Here is a 21,011-nt window from a genome sequence, read left to right as displayed (position 1 = left end):
CTGGCAGTACTCAATTTTATTTTGTTTTGGTTTTTTTTTAAATTATAAAAATGTAGGCAATTACCATCACTTTGTTGTTCAGTCTTTACAGCATCAGCATGTAACAGACTTTTAAATTCTCTCAAAACTGTATGCACAGAAGTCACCTTTACACACCCACAGCGGATGTTGGCACGGGTGTTATAAAAGCGGGTGAGATTTAAGAAAGTGGGAGTACTCGGATGTGGAGCATTTTCTCCTGTATCCCCCCAGGCTCGCACCCGGTTCTGTCACATGTCGGACTCTGCCGCGCTCCACCTTTCCTGCGCAGTCAGCGCGTTTCCCGCGGCAGCAGCAGGAATGCTGCTGAGGTAATTCTGCTGGCTCAAAGGCGTACGTGCGGTCCCATACGGGCCTCCGCGCCGCCGCCGCCACACATCACCAGACACCCTGCCCAAGTTTTCCTAAACAGCGGCCGCGCGGGGCGGGCGCGCCCAGCGGGGGCCGTCCCGCGGCTGCCCCCGGCAGCGGCCGGCGCTCGCACCGGGCGGCCCGCAGGGAAGGCGGTCCCGGGCCGCGCCCAGGGCAGGAGCCTCCGCCGCACTGCGTTGGGAGCCGCCGGAGGGGCGGGGAGCGGGGGGGCCGCGCCGCCGGCACGGGGGGGGCGAACGGCCAACGTCCCCCGCGGGGCGGGCACGCCGGCCCCGCCCCCAGGCCACCGCCGGCACGTTCCATTTCCCCCGCGGGGTGAGCCCTCCTCCCTCCGCCGCGGCGGCTCTCGCCGCCCCGCAACACCGACCGCGGCGCCGGCGGTGACTTCCTTCACACGCTGCCCTCAGGGCTGGCTGGTACCGGCCCGGCTTCCCCCGCCCTGCCGGGCACTGATAGCGCCGCTCCGCCCCTTCGACTCCCCCCCCGAAAGCGGCGCGGGTGGTGCGTCCCGGCAGCAGGCGCGTCCCGGCCGGCGCCCGCCCCCCCGCGCCGTGTCATTGATGTTGTTGTTTGTGTCGCAGGAGCCGCAGGCCAGGCCGGGGCCGCCGCCCGGGGCCGCCGCCGCGGGGCTGGGGCCGGCGCCGGCACCAGGGATGTCGGTGTGCGGGGAGGCGGTGGGCGCCGGCTCCCTGCCCAGCGAGCTGGTGGTCCACATTTTCTCCTTCCTGGCGGCCCCCGACCGGCTGCGGGCCTCGGCCGCTTGCTCGCACTGGCGGGAGTGCCTCTTCTACCCGGCGCTCTGGCCGCGCCTCCGCCTCAGCCTCCGCGTCTCGCCCGCCGAGCGCCCGCGCCTCGAGTTCCTCATGCGCAAGTGCGGCTGGTTCGTCCGTGAGCTCCGCGTACAGTTCGCCGCCGACAACTACCCCACCGGCGGCGGCGGGGCGGCGGCGGGCGAGGGCGCCGCGGTGGCGGGGGACGGGGAGGCGCCGCCGCCGCTGAGCCCCCGCTGGCTCGACCTGCTGAGGACTTACCTGGAGCTGGTGCTGTGCGTCCTGAGCAGCGTCCGCAACAACAGGTACCTCCGGGGGAGCGGCGGTGCCGGGCGGGGGGCTCACGGAGCCGCGTCCGGCCGTCCCGCCGGTTTCTGCGGGCGGAAGCAACGCCCGAGCCGGCGCCGGCCGGTTCGTGCTGGGGCCGCGCTCCGAGCCGCGCTGTGAGTTGGGCAGGAACGGGGACGCGCCGCTCCAAACTACCGAATTTTTATCGTATAGTGTAGCTTGATGAGGAATATAAACGCTCAGACATCCAACTGGCGAGAGGGTTAATACGCAAAACAAATCCAGCTGCAGTAATTAAAAGTTCTTCGTCTTTTGGATGGAAGTGGGGAATGCAGCTCGAACGGAGCAAGTGAGAGCCAGGAGTTGGAATTTACTGCATAGCAAGACAGCTTTCTCTCTTAAAATAAGCCTTACTACGGACAGACTTTGGACCTTGTGTATGCTTGGAAAAAAATATGTCATGAGAAATTAGTAAAGGGGAGTTAAAATTACAGCTCTGGCGCGCTGAGTTACTGCCCCAGTAAAATGCCTTCACCTTTCTAGCTCTAAGGTCTTTTGCTGTAGAAAAGCAGAGCTTTCAAGCCAGCTCTCACCTACTAATCTGAGGTTTGAGGAGGTTTTAAGTTCTTTTGCTTATTGAAAAAAGGTCCACATGTAGGATTTTCTTGGCCTAACTGGTTTTAAATTATATAAATATTTTCTTGTGGTTTGTATTTAAGATGTGTTTTTTCCCACACTTACTTTGGCAGGATAGATAATTTCCTCAATTTTGAGGTCTTTACACAGAAATACTTGCATTCTGTTCACTGTGTGTGAGTGTCATTGAGATAATGCAATAATCAGATATCCTGATATATGGCCTCTAGTCAGCATGTAAGACAGGAAAGCAAGGGTATTACAGTTAGGTTATGATGGATTTGAAAAGTCACGTAGGTTTTAGGAAATAGCTAATATTATTTTCTCTCTGTGTGCATATAGCTTCACCTATCAAGGGAAGAAAAAAAGCTGAAAGTATTTCAGGGAATCTTTAGGATGAATTAAACCTTGTGGATGGCCTTTAGAAAACTGTCTGCAACTGAGTCATGATCTTGTTACCGCCCCCTTTGATTCCAGAGCTTGAGGCCTTCCTTGTGTCTTTATTTTGAATTGTAGCAAGCGAACTTTAAATGCAGTTCCTCGCTGGTTTGAGGTGAATGCAAATGTGGTGTGTGAAGTCTCACTTTCAGTTCCTCTGCTCTGCTGCGCCCAGCAGGTACTTCCTGTGGTGCCGCTGAGTTACAGACCTCACTTCAGAAAACAGCTCCTTAGTCCCAGCTCACCTTTATCTTCATTTGTTTATTGCCCTCTGAATCCTTGGTCTGCAAATCGTGATCATCTGTCTTGATTGGTCTTCTCTTGCATTTTAGGAGCTTTCACTTCACTGTTGAATCTGCGGGAAATCCAGCTATTATTGTAAGAGGAAAAAATGTTGAAGCAATTGTTTGATCTGAGACAAATATCACGACATGGGCTTGGTATTTTAAAATAAGTAGTGTCTACAGGAGATGTTGTATGGGGGCGTTGGTACAAAACTAAATTGTTTCTTTTTTTTTCCCTTACTGAAATATGGAGGCTGTCAAAATTAACTCTGATGTGAGAAGGCTTTTGATACACTTTTTCTTTTGGAAAATTCTTGATGGCCTTGTCTGAAATCTGTACAAGGACACTTGCTTTCTGAAGTTCATTTTACATGTTCAGTATGCACAGTGTGACTCAGGACTGCAGTAAAATACTGTGCAGAAGTTGTTTCTCCAGTGCCTGTTCTCTGGTAGATTAGAATAATTTTGCTGGTAAAACAGGGATGAAAAGTTACCAACTTTGATAGGATTTTGCATAGCCATACTTTCTTGCTGTCTCTAAATCATTTATATGCTTCTCTTTTGAAATTTTGAAATGAATGATGTGTGACTGGGGAACACAGGGCACCTGGTTATTACAGCAGGCTTTTTTTAATGAGCATTTTTAAAAACTGGGGGGAAGAGTGGCATAATTTACATTAAGCACTTGACCTTTTTTTAGTTTTACTTTCAGAATAGACTAATTTTTTTTTCCCCTTGAACATACTAGGTTTTTAGTTTATTTTGGTGTTTGAGGGTTTTGGGTTTTTTTTTTCCTTGTAAAGTAACTGCCTATAACTAATTAGTTTTCAGGTAGAACACTGCATTTTAGATCTTTAAGTAGGTTTTTGAGATTGAAAAGAGGTGAGAAGGAGTATTAACATATGCCAAATTGCTGCTTTGCTCTTACTGTGACCACCTGATGTCTAAATCAGAGTCATTGTTACCTACCTGATGCTTAGTTTTGTCTAAGGAGGGACTGCAGTCCATAATTATTAATTAATTTCTTTGCTTCTCTTTATTTATTTCAAAGACTATAAATAATTCCTTCCTGTTTTTACTGTATTTCAGTGTACACAAGATAGCTATTGTAATTTCCAAAATAATGGAAATGGAAGTTTTTTACTTCTCCAGTGGCTGGATCACTGTAAATGCATTCCTTTTGGAATTAAACTTTAGAAGAGGACAGTCTTTCATAAGTCCTGTCAGCCCTTATGATAGCTTTTTGGCAGATAAGTTCAAAAAACGTTCCATCTTACACTTCAGAACTGAAAAGGAGGAAATCTGCCTTTGTTTCTTAACTGTGTAATGTTATGGGGTGTTAAATTTATTATTAAGCAATGCAGCAGCAACCTTCCTCTTCACAAGAAAAATAATTTACTTTAAATGGCTACAGATTTCCTTGAGGATTTACAATACTGCAGGACCTAAGAAGAGTAATTACTAAAAGTAATGAAATTTCTAAATTCTCTCTTGGCTAGAGGAGAATGATGTGTGGTGTTGCTACTAAGAGCATTTTCTGTTCAACAAAATTCCTAGTTTCTAAGCAAATCTGTGTGTTAAGTCGCTAGAGAAATATTTTGGAATGACCTTTGCTAGTTCTGATGGAATTAAGGAAATAACTTGTCTGCAACTTGTGTTAAAAACAACTGAAAATTTTTTGACAAATATTCCTGCTGCTACCCAGTTACCATCCAAAAAGCTGTTCAAGGTCTGTCTCATATTTGAAGCAGAGCTCAAGTTGTTTTGTGGGTGCAGCATATTACTCCCAAAATATTGGGAGTAATAGTATTGGAACCTTGATGAGCTCTATCTAAATCTATCATTTATTTCATTAAAAGGTACTAAAGTAGCATTCATAGTGATCTGTAACTTTTCCATAAGCTTTTATGTTTATGACAGTAAATGTATCAAAATTTCAAAGCGTTTAACTGTTTAAAAGGTGATGTTCTACTTAATACTGAGAAAAAGGGTGTGGGTGGGTGTGATGTTTCTTAAATCATGATCTGCACCTTCTTGAACTGATCTTTCAAAACTAAGCTCTAGAAGGCAGGGTGGGAGTGCTACAATCTTTGTTTGTAGTTATGTGCATATAACAGCTAATAAGCACTTGGTGATCATTCTGTAGGAAAATCTTCTTCTTTTATGTAACTCTAGGATACTGAAGTATGGTTTCCTCTACTTGTTCCTTGCTTACAAAGGAAGATAGGAAGATAGTGACACACACACATTCCCCTCTTTTCCTCTGCAGCACATCAAGTTGTGTGACTTGTTTGATCTTTGCTATGGAAACAAAAATGCAGCTTACTATAGAACTGTGGTGTCTTGCTGAAGTATGGTATCTCTTGGAGTTACCAAAAATTGGTCAATTCCTCAGAACAGGAGACTGCATCTGTTTTTGATGTTTGCTAATGACCCTTTTCTATTGGTCTGAACAGGCAGCTGAAACTGGCAGAAACTAGTATAGTAATACAATATGTGCCTTGCCATTTTGTTCGCCTTGAATGTAAGCAAGGACATTTTGTGCTTTTTTTTAACTGAGTATTAAAAAAGACCGACCAAAATTGAAGATGGAGCCTAGTAAGAAGCTTGTTATTTCTAGTGCACTTTCTGAGCTAGTGGAAAATTAAATGTTTTAGAAATCCTTCCAAAACACAAGTTTTTCCCCAGCTATATGTATGGACACTACACAGGATTAAGATGCCATTATGAGTTTTAGCAAAAGATAAGTAACTTTTAAGTAATTATATTTAAATAGCAATCACTTTACTGGCTCTCTGAAGTAAAGATGAGTGGTGAGCTGAGTGTCATGGAGTTGTATAACATTGCAAACAGTAGCAAAAATCTAACAGTGTTGAACTGTGATCAGATTTGTTGATGGTAATAACTGTGCTGTGAATAGAAAAATAATTGGATATTGTCATTGGTTAAGCTTTCAGGCAGAGAACTTTTCCATTTGTCTGTGTACTGCATGACATGGCAGTCAAAAAGATGAAATAAAAATGTGTGGGGTGCTAGTAATTAGTGTTCCTGTGTCCTATACTTCGGTGGTCCTCTTAATGCCTGCCTACATCCTACTGTAGCATTGGCTGGCAGTATGAGTGGCACAAACCTGTGTTTGATGTGAATATGCAGGTGATTCCAGACTGTTCTGAAGACTTCGTTTTGGCTCTTGACTCTCACAAATAGCTCAACAAGATCAAAAGATAAAGGCTTATTTAAAGCATTGGCTGTGAACACTGCTTTTCACACCAGGTGGAGGTTCCTGCTACTTCCCTATCATACCAGAGTATCTCTTACAGCTTTTGAGGAAAAAAGAGCTCAAAATACTCTCGGTTTGGTGTGCCAGTGTTTTAGATTTCCCTGCCAAGCTTATTATTCAGAATGATCAGGCTGTGTCTTAGTGAGATTTGTAGAATATTAGTCATATTCTAAGGCTCAGTTTATTATAGTGTATCATCAGTACAATAGGCCTGCATTTAAAATAGGAAATACTAAATGGTTGGAATTTCAGACACAGTTGTAACTTCTAGGTATTTGGCTCCAGTATTTGTCGGACTTTATATGAAGCTCGTGGATCTTGCTATTAAGTTGTAGTTCTCTTATAGAAAAAAAGTAGCATGTGCAACAGTGGATAGATTTCAGGCAATCAGTGTACTGTTTTTTAATACAGGGACTTCAAAACAGGTAAATTATGATTTATGGTAGATAATAATTGTAGACTGCAACTCATACCTACTAAAAATGTAAAACGTGGCTACTTAATCCTTTCCCTGCCTGCCCCCTTCCTCTTGGTGAAATATCGGGTTGTACTGTGGAGCTAGTGAAGGGTACCAGAGCTTCCCTATGCTCTTTGAGCATGGTAATTGTGTTGCATTTTCCTCACGGCTGATTTGGAATAGTAGCATATGCTTTGTAAGCCAGAAGAAATCAGGATTTATGGTAACTCACTTAATTGTGAGCTACAGGTTAATTGGCATCTGCTGTTTAGGATTAATTTAACTTACGTGTCCATTTGTGGTGAAACTGGAGTTTCTGCCGTGTTAATTATCAATTGCAGACTAGCCCTTACATGTTTGGAGTAAATCTAATTTGGAGCATATATAAATAAAAAAGATGTTGACCCAAAACTTAATCAGGTACAGACAGAATAATAATCATAATAGTAAATGCTACACAGCTACTTTAAAAGTGCAGTCTTTGGCATACCTCTTTCTGGATCTGTTTTAGGAATAGAAAAGATGCAAGTCAGAAAACTGAGCTAGGGAAAGGAAAAGTGACTGTCTAGTGCACTGTGTCATGTTCAGCATCAACTCAGAGGTTCTTCCTTCACTTCTTTTTAGGTATCCCTTCTAAAAGTTAAAATCTTACGTCATGGTGGACCACCAGCCCTTACTGTTGGGGAATATTAGAAACTCTTCCCCTACTTTGATATAGCAGAAACTGGACACTGATTAGGGTATGGGGAGCTTTTGCTTTTCTTGTCTGAGGTTTGTGATGCCTTGATTGAGGAGGGTTTGGGCTCCCATTTGTAACCCAGCTGATATAAGTGCTCTGGCAGGGTTTTTGTGGTTGTGTTCTACTTGGGCATTAAATGCAGTGTTAAATGTTGAAAGGAATAAGTATTTGATGTTTTCATCTGTGACACTTAACACACGTGTTCCAAGGATTAAAAACTGCATGAAATCACTCCTGAGTTTTCTTTGTGGTGCTACAGGCCTGCTGAAAATACTCTGTGCTGACTGAAAAGCTGTATTTGCTCTTACACTTGGTTTCAGCAGTTTGTGTAGTTCTCTTCCCCTTTATACTTCAGTCTCATTTTCTGTAGTTTCCATAGGCCATGGCTACGGTAATAGTGGGGTTTATTGCCTGCATTTGTTTTACCCAGAGTGATTTCCCACACCATTTTAGTTTTCTGTACAGATTCCTTTTTATTTTGTTGTTTCCTAGGAACCTCCAGAAGTTAAGTCTCTTTGGGGATATAAGCATTCTGCAGCAACATGGAACTATATCAAATACATACCTTGGAAAGGTTGACCCTGATGGCAAGAAGATTAAGCAGTAAGTAAATTTGATAATTTATAAAATATCAAATATAGTAAAATAATAGAAATAGGTAACAGAACAGAGAAATTAATGAAATACATCACTGAGAAGCGTTTTAGTATTTTAACAGGGTGAAAATGTAAATTCTTGTTCCTGCTATTTACATGAAGTAGTCTGGTTTTGTGGCTGTTGTATTTTTTGTTGTTTTTTTCCCCCTCGGTTCTCAGCAGGGTGAGAATCCTTTCTTTCCTCTTACCATTGTGCTTTAGAAACAATATTATGTTAATGCCACAAAAGGGTGGGAGGGGTGAAGAGCTGTTGCCAGCACCTCTTACTATTGCTGTACATGAAAAAAATTAGAAAAGGAAGTGATCTGTTGTATTTCACTAGAGTTGAAAACATGCTTGTGTTTTTGTTCTTTCAAGTTTGCTTGAAACTTTAGAGAGAAACAGAAACTGTTGAAACAAGGAACTGTTACAACTTATTTCAAATTGCATCTGAAAATTAGCTTGTATGTTTGCAGAGTTCCTGAAAGATCACAGCTGTCAATGTGCTTGTGTAGTTCAGAGGTGTATTTTAGCTTGCCATAATTACATTACAGGACAGTCCTTGAAGGATTAAAATCAAAATAGTAATTTGTTCTTCTTTGGAAAAAGTTAAATACAGTATGAACAGCTACTGACTTCTGGAATAAATTACCACAGGGGGAGTGATGCTGACTTAACTATTTTAGCAGTACTGCTAAAACTTTTGATACAATAAAACCTGAATACCATAATTTTAATTTGTGTCTATTTAGACATCTTTTGCCCAGTAGCTTGGGAGTGCAATAAGTACAGCCACTCTAGGTCTTTACTGTTTTTTGTTTTGAGTGATTTTTAGAGCCAATATAGGTATATTATCAGATCAATGTATGCATGTGAACACAGTCATCAAATTGAATGTTTGGTCCTGACCTAAATTTGCAAACCAGTGTGAATACAGCTGTGAGTCACATGCTTGTCTTTGTCATCTGTTATGTTTCCAATGCAGAACTTGGAGCAATTTGTGATTCTGTCTAATGTATATACTGTAGTGCTGTGTGCAGGTAAAGACTCATTTGGTAAAAGCTCCTTTATTTGATATGTTTTGTGAAAATACAAATATATAACCAAATCTTTGCAAAGGGGCTTGAAGGGAGCCATCTAAGCAGATGTTTACTCAGCTGAGTGCATGGTTAAATATTTCTTCAAGCAAGTATTAACATTTTGGAGCCATAAACTATTCAAAATTCATTAACTAACTTGATATTAGTCCTTTAGATGAGTATCAACCTTTGCCCATTTTGGAATGAACTAAAAATAAGTAGCATTTATTTGATTAGTTAATTTTGGTGTTGGTTTTTTTGTGTTTGTTTGTTCTTGTGGGTTATTGTTTGGTTTTTTTGGGGAGTGGTGGTTTGGTTGTTTGGGGTTTTTGTTGTTATTTTTTAGGGGGGGGGTTTGATTCTTTTCTACAATAGAAAAACTAATTTAGGATCTGCTAGTCCTTGTCTAAATTAAAGGGAAGCTGACAATGTTTTATTCAGTTGTCTGAAGTTTGAGAACTAGTAGCAGACTTAGTTCAGAAAGTAAATCTTTATGGCTGCTTGGCCTTGTTTTTTATGCTTGGGGTTTGCATCAGTAAGTTGCAAAATTTTGATGCTGATAACTAACAGTGAAAGGTATAAGCATCTTTTGGAGATAGTGTTAGTGGTAGTTGAGGATTTTTGGAACCTCTGTGGTGATAAACTTTACTAGCTGTTTCAGAAACTTCCTGCAATTAAAGCAGTCAGGGAAAAAATGTTATGATTCCTGAAATCTGGCTTTGAGCTGGGTGTAACAGACTGTGGGTGGAATCTCAGCTATTAGAGTCATTAGGATGCTTCCTCAGGTTTAAGGCTAAGGGTTTTCCTGAGGCAGAGGAGGCTTTGGAGCATGTTTTCAAAAATACACTTTTGCAATCATCTGCATGAGTTTGTAATGCTTATTCCTTTCCTGTACAGCATGTGTGTCCCTGGTTACTTTCTAAAATTCTCTTTACTGCTCTGTTTCGTAGTGTTGGGAAGCTCAGTGTAAACAGTTCATTTGTCTTGAGTTAAACAAAGGGTAGCTGTTTAAAATTTTGGCTTTCTGAAATCTGCTTCTCATGATTGATCCGCGTGGTTCAGATAGTTTGGTTTCCAAAAGAACCAGTTTAACCTCTGTTATTAAACAAAATATTTTGATTGATAGTATTTAATGAAACAAATGGCCTCCATATGGAGCTTAGTGATATGTTTGCTTCCTGTCCAGGGCCATGGATGTGCTTCAGTCCTGGTTAGGACTGGTTTGGGAGCTTAAAAATTAACTCTGCCTGTCTGGTCAGGCTTTAGTCTGTCCTCTGGATGAAAACACCATTCAGGGCATTAATTGTGAAAGTACATTTGTAAAAAAAATGTTTTTTAAATTGTTTGTTCGAGTAAGTTAATTTGCAGGTTACAGGTCAGTGGTGACTATCCCATAATTACTGCCTGCAGGGAGCAAAGGGGGCTGATGACACTTGTTGAGACATTAGTAGGCTTTGTTGCTTTTTGGCATGTACTGAGTGAGTTCTGCCTGTATTTTCTGTTATATGCTCCAACTTCAGTTTTATAAGTGGGCTTTGAAATAATTGTGTTAAGTTAGCATAAATGTTGTAGTACCTGCTAGGCAGTTGAAGTAAAACTAATATGGTAATAAAGTAGGTCGTAATTTCTAAGAATTCATGTGTCTAATTTTCTAGAATGCAGTTCAAGCTATTTTTGCAAACTCCAGTTAGATGCAATCTGTTTATGAAAAATAGAATGTGCATAAGAATTTGCAGGGCAGATGAAAATCAAACCTGCTAGGGTGTTTAAAAATTATGTGAAGTATGTTAAAATTGTTTCTATCTCATATAGTGCTTTCTGTCTGGCCTTTTGTAAAACAAGTATTAAAAACAATTCAGAAATTATTGCTGTTAAATATTCTGTATTAACATGTTTGATCTCTTACTGACTAAAAACTGGAGAAAATTTTCTTAGGACCTCCAGGTCATTAGATTAGCAGCACAAATCTAAATACTTGTGTAAATATTTTGGTGCTTACACTAAAAAGGTGATGTACAGATTGTATTACATCAATCTCTTTTTAAAAAGTTTCTTACTGCAGTTCCCACTGGGGAGAAAAGCTACCCTACAACTGCAGTCATGTGACATATTTCTTTTTAATAAATTTTCTAGGTTACTGAAACAGTATTCTTCTAAGCTCAGGTGTTTAAGGTGTGTTAGAACTGCAATTTAAACAGATTTTTAATGCAGTGAGACATATAGATGATAGTATTCTACTGAACACCTCAAAATTGATTTGTTTTCAACAGTTCTGTAAGATATTAAAAGCACTATTAAGATTGATTACCTGGGCTATTACAAAATAAATTTTACCATTGCTGCAACCATTACAGCTCCTTTTGTAGATGTGTCTTTGGAAGAAATTTGAGATTGCTGTGGTAGAATCTTTTCTTTGGGGGATTGTAAGATAATCTGCCTTCAATTTAAGCATTGGCAAGAATAATTACGAAGCTAACATTGCTAGGATCAAATAAGGTTCATCTGAACTCTAAATGAAATTAGGAATAAAATAGAAAAACTGTGCTATCTGTGGGTCTTACATGTTGTTTAAAACTATTTCATTTGTGTCACAGTTGTGAATCCTCAATTGAAAAAATTGAAAAAATGTAAGGAGAAAGCTGGAAATATTGAAGTCTTTTTACCTGATGACTATCCTAGGCAAAACCTTGGGAACTGAGGTGTAAAATAAATACAGTAACCACACCAACTTTTCCACTTGGGTGAAATCAGGCCTTGCAAACCTAATAGCTTCATAGCAGAAGGAAGAAAGCACATATAGGCAAAGGGGGGATGAATAAGGATTTGCCAAGAGAGAGGATGAATGAGGACTGATCTTTATTACAACAGAAGGACTATGGGGCATCAAAGGTAGTAGGTGACAGGTTCAGAGCAAGCAAGAAAAGGGGGTAATCACACTGCCACGTTCTTATTATTGGGTGTTAGGGTTGCTAAACACTTACTCTGGAGGAACCTGGATGAATTTGTAGAAGTGAAGTCTCTGAGAGCTGCAAAATACATAATGCCAATTCTGCTCAGAACTGAGTTACAAAGTTGTGGAAACTAGAAAGATATTCGATAACTATCCCTACGTGCTTTCCTTGTTCTGTCACCTTAAGGTGCTAGTGTTTCTCTGCTGTCAGTCAGGATACTGGCCTAAACCTCTAATTTTGCCTGGACATTATCTATATTAAAATAACATGGATTAGAATAAAAATTTTGTAATGTTTTTTTGCTTAGATGTGTAAAGTATACAGATCCTCATAGCAATAAATCAGTAAGTGTTCTGTACAAAACTGTTAGCTGATTTGGGAAAAAGAAATTCCTGCCATTTTTGTACTGGATCTTGTTTCTTGCTGTTTTATGGAACTGTCATAGTCTGGCTCAACTGTTTTTCTGTAATGCTGACCTGGGCTTGAGATCAAATACCTACCTACACGTGTGTCTAACACTTAAGCAGGAGGACTCTTTTGGGCCTTTACAGGTTTGGAATGAAGACTGGAAAAATACTTATATGGAGAAAGTTTTTAAAGTGTGACTGTACTATTTGAATTTAATATTGAAAATTTAAAATACTTCTCTTGCCTTCTTGAACAAAATATCTTAATGTAAAGAACATCTATTCATTAAAAAAAGGGGGAAGGAGAGGTGGGTGTATCAGAATTATTTCATAATAATCTGGCAAGAATAATTCTTGAAATAAAACAATTGAATGGTATGCAGTTGGTAAGACTAAACCATGTTTAATAGGATCATTGTCTCTTTTGTTTACTTACAGAATCCAACAGCTGTTTGAAGAGATATTAGGCAATAGCAGGCAATTGAAATGGCTGTCTTGTGGGTTAATGCTGCAAATAGTAACTCCCACATCATTGTCCTCCTTATCAAACCCCATAGCCAACACCATGGAACATCTGAGTTTATTGGACAACCACATCCCTGGTAATACCAGTCTTATCACCGCGGTTGAATTGGAGCGCTTTGTGAATCTGCGTTCGCTCGCTTTGGATTTCTGTGATTTTACAGCTGAAATGGCAAGAGTCCTGGCTGACAGCAACCATGTGCCTTTGCATCGACTGTCTCTGCTGGTCCACAGTGTTTCCATAATGCACAAGTCATTGGACAATATGCCAAAAGATGAGAATTGGCAGGCGCTGACTCGCAACAGCACTAATCTTCGGGTCTATATAATGGCTTTTGATGTCAAGAGTGATGATATGTTAAGGATTCTTAAGCCCAGTATCCCCCTAGAGAGGATTCACTTTGACAGCTATGTCACTTATGTTTCAGGGGCTGTTGTTGACCTCATATCCAGGCAGTATGACAAGTTCCTCACTCATTTTATACTAATGAATGATGTGATAGATATGTCTGCCTTCCCAGATCTCAGTGACAACCGGAATGAGGATCCACTTGTCTTATTAGCCTGGAGGTGCACAAGACTGTCTCTCCTTGCTGTTCATGGTAGGTAACGCATTGCACGGGCATAGGATGTGGCTTTTAAATGCTTGCAAGCCTTCAGCCTTTCTAATCATAGTGTGTTTCAGTGGATGTTATTCAAAAGGCTGCTGCACCGTTGCTATGCATGCTGTTGTTGAAGGTGTTTATTGTATATGAGTTTTAAATCTGCTTGTATTTTACTAACTTCTTTTGAGAAGTCATGTAGGATTTTATTACATTTCTTGCAGAAATGAGGATAACTTTAGAAGAGAGTATTTCAGGAGGCTTATCCCACAAGTGGTCTGCACTGTGCAGGTTCTGTTAAGTAATTGGTTATGTGTATGTGAAATGAAAACATCTACTGTTTTTGTGTGAGCTCATAATCTGGCAAGATTAGATGATTTTGCTTCCTGTTTGTAAAAAACACAAGTTAAGTGTCTCAAAGCTGGGAAGATAATTTTTTTACCAATTTGATAAGATTACCAGCAGATGAAGTCTGAAAAATATTTAGAGGGGGTTGCCTCACTGCAATAACAGAGCTAGGTTTATCCCACGTATTTATTTGCCATATAGTAGCAAATAGCTTTTAGACTTCATTCAGCTCTGTCATCAATAGAGCACTTGGTGGTAGAAATTACAACAGTCTGGCAAATTTTAAGGCCCCCGAAAGTGAAATAATGCAGAATAATGTTTTTCTATTTGTGCTGGAATCAGCTTACCAAGTCCAAGTTTGCTGATGCATGAATTAAGTGATGACTGTATTGTGTTGCACAAGAATAAATGTGTTTCCTCAGGCTGCTGGGGGAGTGAATCTCCAGTGTTCAGTACAAACAGGAGACCTTCAGCAGCAGAAAGTGGGCATTCAGATTTCCATTGGTTGAAATCAGAAGGTCCTGCTGTATTTGCTTTTTTTTTTTTTTTTTTTTTTTTTTTTTTAAATTCCCCATGGTCCTTTATTGAAAAATCTTTGCTGGGGACAGGGGAGGCATGATCAATTCAGCTGTCTCTCCTTAGTAGTTCCCAGGTGAGACAGATTTTGGCTACTGGTACATGATTGTACTAGGTGTGGGTTTTAGCAGTTTCATCTAAACTTTCAATACATATTTGAGGACCTTTAAGAAAAAATTAAAATTGTGTTACCTTAAATTATCCTCCTGCTACAGTAAAGTCCTCTAATATATTATCTAAGTTTAAAAGCTGGTGAAAAATCTGAACATAAGCCAATGTAAGTATTGTTTAACATGTCTATTCAGTAGAAAGTATTAGTCTGTGCAGAGTCCTGGGAAAGCAAACATCCTTCGCCCTTCTGTCTACCAAATGGTTGTTGCTACATCACCTTTCTCTGGAGAGATGCTGTGTCTGCCTGTGTCAGGAAATGGCCAAGTATCACCTTGCTGTTACATTGGGATTCACATTCTTTACCCTTCGTTTCTCCTCCTTGCAGCAGAAGCCAGCTAGGCTGCTTATAAATGCCTCCTGATATTTTCTAAGCTGTGGACATAACTTCTCTAGTACTAGACCACAAGCAAGTAGTAACTGTAGATGGAACATTATTAGGAAGAAGTATCCAGAATGCTGTGATGCCTCAGTACAGCATCTTAGCCTCATGCTTGGATTCCATGAGGTTTACCACATGATGTTTCCTGGCTCCACTTGTCATATTATACTGTGAAGTTTCCTTCAGAGCCATAATTTGCTTGAAGTGCTCAGGTTTCTTCTCTCTCCCAAAGTGGTTACTCTTCAGTTTCCAGAGCTTCTCAGGCTTTTGTATGTGTGTGTGTTTATGTGTATGTTTCCTCTTCTGTTATTAGTTTGCTTTTGAAAAAGTTTTGATTTACATCTAGTTTTGGCTTCCACTTGTCACTGACCAAAAGAGGGAGGGGAAAAACATATGCTAAGGACACCTTAGATGGGCTGCCTCGAGGTTGTCTTTTGTGGGAAGTCTTTCCACCAAGGTTGCATGTCCAGGAGCCAGAGGAAAGCAGATGTTAAATAAATTCTTGTAGAATGAAGAATGTGGCCATGGGATGTGATGGAGACAGTAGGATGCTCACAGTGGTATGATTTGGCACTGTGAATAAAAAACATGGTCCATCTGTGAGAACAAAGGTCTTTTTTATTTTTTTGCCTCATTAGGGAAGGATACTTTTACATATTTATGACACTGTGTTATAAACATACATACATATATTTTCATAAACACACACATTGGGGTGATCTGAAGAGGTTGCAGAGGCTTCTGGTTTGTGTGCATGCTGACTTTTTGTTTGTTTGTGGTGGCTTTTTTTCTTTTAATAAGTCTACTTCTAAAGCAATGAAAGCAAATATTTTTCTAACATAAGCAGAGTTTTAAAGCAGTCCTTTTATGCATTCTGTTAATTGATAACTCACTTTTTTCATTCTAATTTTACTACAGAGTAGATCACAGGATGTTTGAAATTATATATATAACTTACAGTAGTCCACTGCTCTGAAAGTAGGAGAAGATCTAGAAACGCTTGGTGAAACTATCTGAAATACTTTTATACTTTCTTACTTGGAGTTTAAAATGAGAGCTTCACTACCTGAAACCAGAAAGCCCCCACCATGCCCTAGGGGAATTCTGCCACATGGAACATGACAGAATACATTGGGAGAGATACTGGGATGGTCTAGTATTATGTACTAGAGTAAGAAAATGCCTTGTAGGAAAATGACAGTGACTTTGTTTTTCTTTCCCAATAGGTTACACAGTCTGGGCTCATAATCTTATAGCAATTGCTCGTCTTCGTGGCTCTGACCTGAAAGTACTGGAAGTCACAGAAGAAAGCATTGAATTTGACCAAGGAGAACTGGCTGATCAGGATGTGGATCCAGTACACAATTTCATTGAGCAAGTTTCTCTCGGATTGGGTCGCCCTTGGCACGCCGTCATGGACATAGAGCTGCTCAGTGTCTTCACTGAGCCAACCCGTCACTTCTACAGAGAGATGCAAAGCTTCAGTGAAGGCATTTAGCTCCTTATTTACAATTCCTGTGGTTACATATGCAAGTAGGGTCCTATTATGTTTTTTCGGTAGTGTGAATTAACCCCTTTTGTGCTGTGTTTAATCAGTATTAGCTATATAGAATTATATATGTGTATTCTACTTCTTGATCAAAGAACGTAGTCGGATATTGGTTTAGAAGCTGAAAGTGGCAGTGTTTAGGGTTTTCACGGTTAATGGACTTGTCTACCGAACCTTGCAAAGATACAGCCAAAGGCTGTCTGAGGTTGCCGGCTAACTTTACTTCAATTGAATAACTGCATTTTGAATTATTTTGCTATTATATTGGAGTCCTGTGCTCGGGAGCCAACTGTTTTTAATACCCATATCCATAGCCCAGTGGATTTCTCTGCTGTCATTGTGTGCTTAATCCAGTAGCATGCTACTTAATAGGCTTAAGGGACGAGAAGTCTATCCAGGGCTGTTCACTGTAAGACTCTTACCTTGCTTGATTTCACATGCGGATTCTGCAGCACGGCTTAACTCCATTCTGGGCTTTCCGTGGCTGCTAAGCGGCGGTGTGAAACACTAGCGTTCAGGTTCCTGCACTTACAGATTCACTCCATAAAGCTGTAGTCTTTTGGATTCTTTGCAAACTCCTCCTTGTTTGTTCTCATGTTCTGTCATCATCCTTAAAAGTTAGCTTTGGGCCAAAGTTTAAAAGGAAAAAGCAAGAAATGTGCGCTCCGGTGAGGTAAACGCATAACAGTGAAGAATTCAATACAAAGGTCTACACCTGCAAACAAACATTAGTCGTGAAATCCCTAACAACCAAGTCACTGGATTTTCTCTGTCAGCGCCTGTGTCAGCTGCCAAAGAATAGATTAAAAACGAAGAAGTGCCCACATGCTGGCAGGGGCAGGCCAACTTTTGGCCAGCCAGATACTGCTAGATTGTAATATATAAGGTCGAATTTCGACCTGTGGTACACAGCTGTGCTGTGGCTCAGTCAGCAACCTCAGAACTCTTAACAAACATGCACCTGTTTCACTGTGAATAGTGAATGTAAAGGAAGGAAAGGAAACAAATACAAAGCTTGTTCTATCACAGGTATGAGCTGCTATGATGCATGAAGAACATTCCATGAAGTATGTTTTAAAATCTTGTTATATCTGAGAGGCTTTAGAAGCCGATGTAACTGTTTCAGGGCAACCGCGGTACAGACGTGGTCTCTGTGAGACTTCCACCTGACCCCAGTTTTAAGTGGTACGAATGTTGTGCATTTAATGTTTAAAGGACAGTCTGCAATAATAAAGTAAGTGGCCAACGTGGGTGCCCAGCAGTGCTGAGACCTGGCTGCTATATTGTAAGCTTTGGAAAACACAATTTATGCAACAGATGTCCAGATATGATTCTATTTATGGAAAAAGTTTATATGTGTTTTACAAATGGTTTTACCATCTTATATTAAAATGACCTTTTGACAGGTGTGCGCTGTTTTGTCTCCAGTGAGCACATACCATGCGGATTTTATATGTACATCAGTAGAGTGAATCCACTGGCACAGTGTGTGTATATGCCAGATGTGGTGAGATTTTATCTTATAAATGTGATCAGATTAAAAAAAAACTCCTGACAGAAAATGTAAGGAAACCAGCTGAATGTTTGAATTGATGACTGATGTTGTATGGTTTATGTTAAATGTTATATTCTTTTAATCAATGAATAAAGCATTAAAAATTGATTGCTGTATAAAATACTTTATTGTTGACAGCATGAAGATTTTTAGAATTAAAATGCAACATCGTTCATAAGATATGTATAACTAGTAGCTCCCATTGTGTTTAGGTCAGCAGAAAAATCTAAAATAAGTCACACAATATTTTTTTAATTTGGCTGAATTTTGTCAACATTTTTTGGGGTGGTGGAGGAATGGGAAGGATGCTTTGCTAAAGATCAGACCAGTTAGCACAAACAGTTTATCATTATATGACCTATTAGACTGATACAGTAAACTGTGGATTGTAGAATATAGAAGACTATTTTTGAGAAATTACTGCATCAATTGCAATTGCTTAAATCAAAATCTAATGTGCTCAAGAAAAATGTGTAGTACTTCTTTGGTGTCCCACTATTAAATAGATTATGAATACCTGCAATGCTTCAGTTTGACGTTTTATCCGTACTCAGAGTACACAGCTGTGCCTTCTGAATGAAAGCTGCAGATGTCTGCTCAGCTGTTGGAGAGCTGCTGTGCCCTGCAATGGCTGACTGTGCTGTGAGGCTTGTCAGAGTGGCTGGGCAGTGTGTGCGTGCCAAGCACGGACTTCATTCGAGCTCCTGAACTTCATGTTAGGACAGCCCTAACTGCTGCCAAGTGTGAAAACTGCACTGCTTGTTCAAGCAGGTCCCTAGATCTTCCAGGTTTGGTAAGCAAGATCATTTGCTAACATACTGAAGAGATGCTGTGGGTAATAAAGATAAGGTAAATACAGTGACAGCTTTTCGTGTTCCAGTAAAGTGAAATACTGGGGTTTGTCTCTGTGTCTTTCAGGGCTTGGCCTCAGGAGGGAGGTTTATGTAGCAGATAAATCTGATGGTGATTGCTCAGCAGCATCTGAACCTGAAGTTTGGTTGTCAAGGGTTCAAGATTTCAGGAAGTCACACAGAAAAAGCCAGAAACATAAAGCAAAATCTGTGTCCTGTGGTTTAAACAGTTACAGAATGGTAATTTTATCTCTGCAAGCTACTGCATTCTATGGGTAACTGCTTTACTGAACAGTTGGGAACTAACATGTTTGTCTTTCTGTTGTAGAGATGTGTTTTTAATCTGTTTAGTCTATGGTCTAGCCTATTTTCTGCTTTGTTTTAGTTAACTTAATCTTGAAAGATAAGATGAGGAGCAGGAGAAGCAGCCCACTTTCCTACAGCAGGGAGCTGTGCAGCCCTTTCACTCACGGCACTTTCACCAGAGCTGGCTCAGCAATGGCTGTCCATTATTGGAATGCTCCAGGTCTGATTTTTTTCACACAGCTGAAGTCTCCTCACTGGGTGTGGCTTGTGTTCACGAAGAACTCGGTGTACTTAAAACAGATGGCTGGACTCTTTCTATCTTGGAGAGAGTCCAGTAAAGCAGGTGTGTGGTGAAAGCCATACCTTGAGCAGTGCTGGAGAAACACACTCCTGCCCTGATTTTCCTCCTGTCTTAGGAATAGATAGAAGTGGGGTTTGGTGTCTGCCTGTATTTTCAGCACTTTTTTAGTGATACCAGGATGAAGGAACTCAAGCTGAAGCGATCTGTAATTGTTAAGAAATTAGGATGATCTTAATATTCTCTTGTATTTGGAGTAGGACCTTACAAACTACTGTGAAATTACTTTGAACTTGCATAATTTTACTTGTGTTGTTCCTTTGTATTTCCTGAAGAGATGGCAATGTCAAGTTAGTCTTTTGCATTCTAAGTTCAGCTGCAGAAGCTTGGAACTCCTTCATCTGTCAAAACCAGATTGCTTATTCCTTTGGGGTGGGTGGAACAGGAACTTTCCCACATACATTTTTGTGTGACCTTCCTACCTTTGACAGGTTACCATCTACCTGCTTTCTATTGCATAAACCTGGGCTTGTTCCCAGATTTGCAAATAAAATTTTGGACTGCTACTGGGGAGGGGAAAAAAGTCTCAAATGATTGCCATTCTCTCTGCAGGATGATCCAATCCATGCTTTTCCTGCATTTTCTTAGTCTAGCTATCTTTTCTTTTGCCTGCTGCTTTTGGTACCATTGTGTGGAGGAAGAATTTTTCAGAGTTAACTTAGAACAAATATTTAACCCACTTGAAAAACCTGTTTTTGCTCATAAAACATAGTTTTTGCAGCCTTCCAAAACAAAAAGGGTTTATGGCAGTGTTACCAGCCCAGGATTTCTGTGCTATAACTTGGTTCTCTGTGCAAAGGCAAGGCTGTTTTTCACAGTTTGATTATTCCTAGGACTGATGACAAGGGTAAGGGTAAAACCCAGTAATTCCTTTGAGAAACCTTGTGGAGTCTCTAAGGCAAGCTCACAGCCATCAACTAATTGGCTAAATCTGATGCAACAGCCATGTTAGACTACATGGCTAATTTAACATGGATGATGCTTTAAAATGTCTGTTGTCAGAATCTGTCACTGAATCACTGGAGTACAAAGGCTTATCTAAATGCTTTCAAGGCTAGACTAGAAGCAGAAAGGATAAAGAAATTGTAGGAGTGAGCCATGGAAGAGTTCTACAGCTGAAAGAAGCCAATGTGGGAATAATGGCAAGAGTACTGAGCTTCAAGATAAAATGCTCCCTTGGGAGACTCAACCTAGGCAATTACAAAAAAAAGTGGGCTGGAGGTTTTTTTGGTAACTTCTAATTATGGGGTGTGATGGCTGCATTTACATTAAAGCCTGAAACTGTGTGTTATGAGTGTGTGCATGCAGAGAATGGAGCCTGGTGGTTGAACTGCTGCTGAGTTGGGGCTTGCTAAACCCAGTTTGCTTCTTTACCTTAGAAGGGTCCCTTACCAAATGACTGCACTGAGTCCTTGGTTT

General features: G+C 40.6%; 1 protein-coding gene across 1 annotated transcript; it reads left to right on the top strand.

Moving 5' to 3' along the window:
- Window positions 1–74: 74 nt before the first annotated feature.
- Window positions 75–18,600, top strand: FBXO33 (F-box protein 33). Its single transcript, XM_079308704.1, has 4 exons — window positions 75–1,486; window positions 7,796–7,906; window positions 12,814–13,499; window positions 16,200–18,600. Exons 1-4 carry the CDS (start codon window positions 222–224, stop codon window positions 16,469–16,471), a joined length of 2,334 nt encoding a protein of 777 aa, XP_079164830.1. The 5' UTR covers window positions 75–221; the 3' UTR covers window positions 16,472–18,600.
- The last annotated feature ends 2,411 nt before the right edge of the window (window positions 18,601–21,011 follow it).

This window comes from Erithacus rubecula (assembly GCF_903797595.1).
Source record: "Erithacus rubecula genome assembly, chromosome: 6".
Lineage (NCBI taxonomy): Eukaryota > Metazoa > Chordata > Aves > Passeriformes > Muscicapidae > Erithacus > Erithacus rubecula.
This window is presented reverse-complemented; position numbering and strand designations above follow the sequence as displayed.

Excerpts from the sequence above, each read along its gene's own strand:
- FBXO33 (XM_079308704.1), top strand. The coding sequence starts at position 222 with ATGTGGAGCATTTTCTCCTGTATCCCCCCAGGCTCGCACCCGGTTCTG. Across the intron at positions 1,487-7,795 it reads AGCAGCGTCCGCAACAACAG|GAACCTCCAGAAGTTAAGTC; the intron begins GTACCTCCGGGG and ends GTTGTTTCCTAG. Across the intron at positions 13,500-16,199 it reads GTCTCTCCTTGCTGTTCATG|GTTACACAGTCTGGGCTCAT; the intron begins GTAGGTAACGCA and ends CTTTCCCAATAG.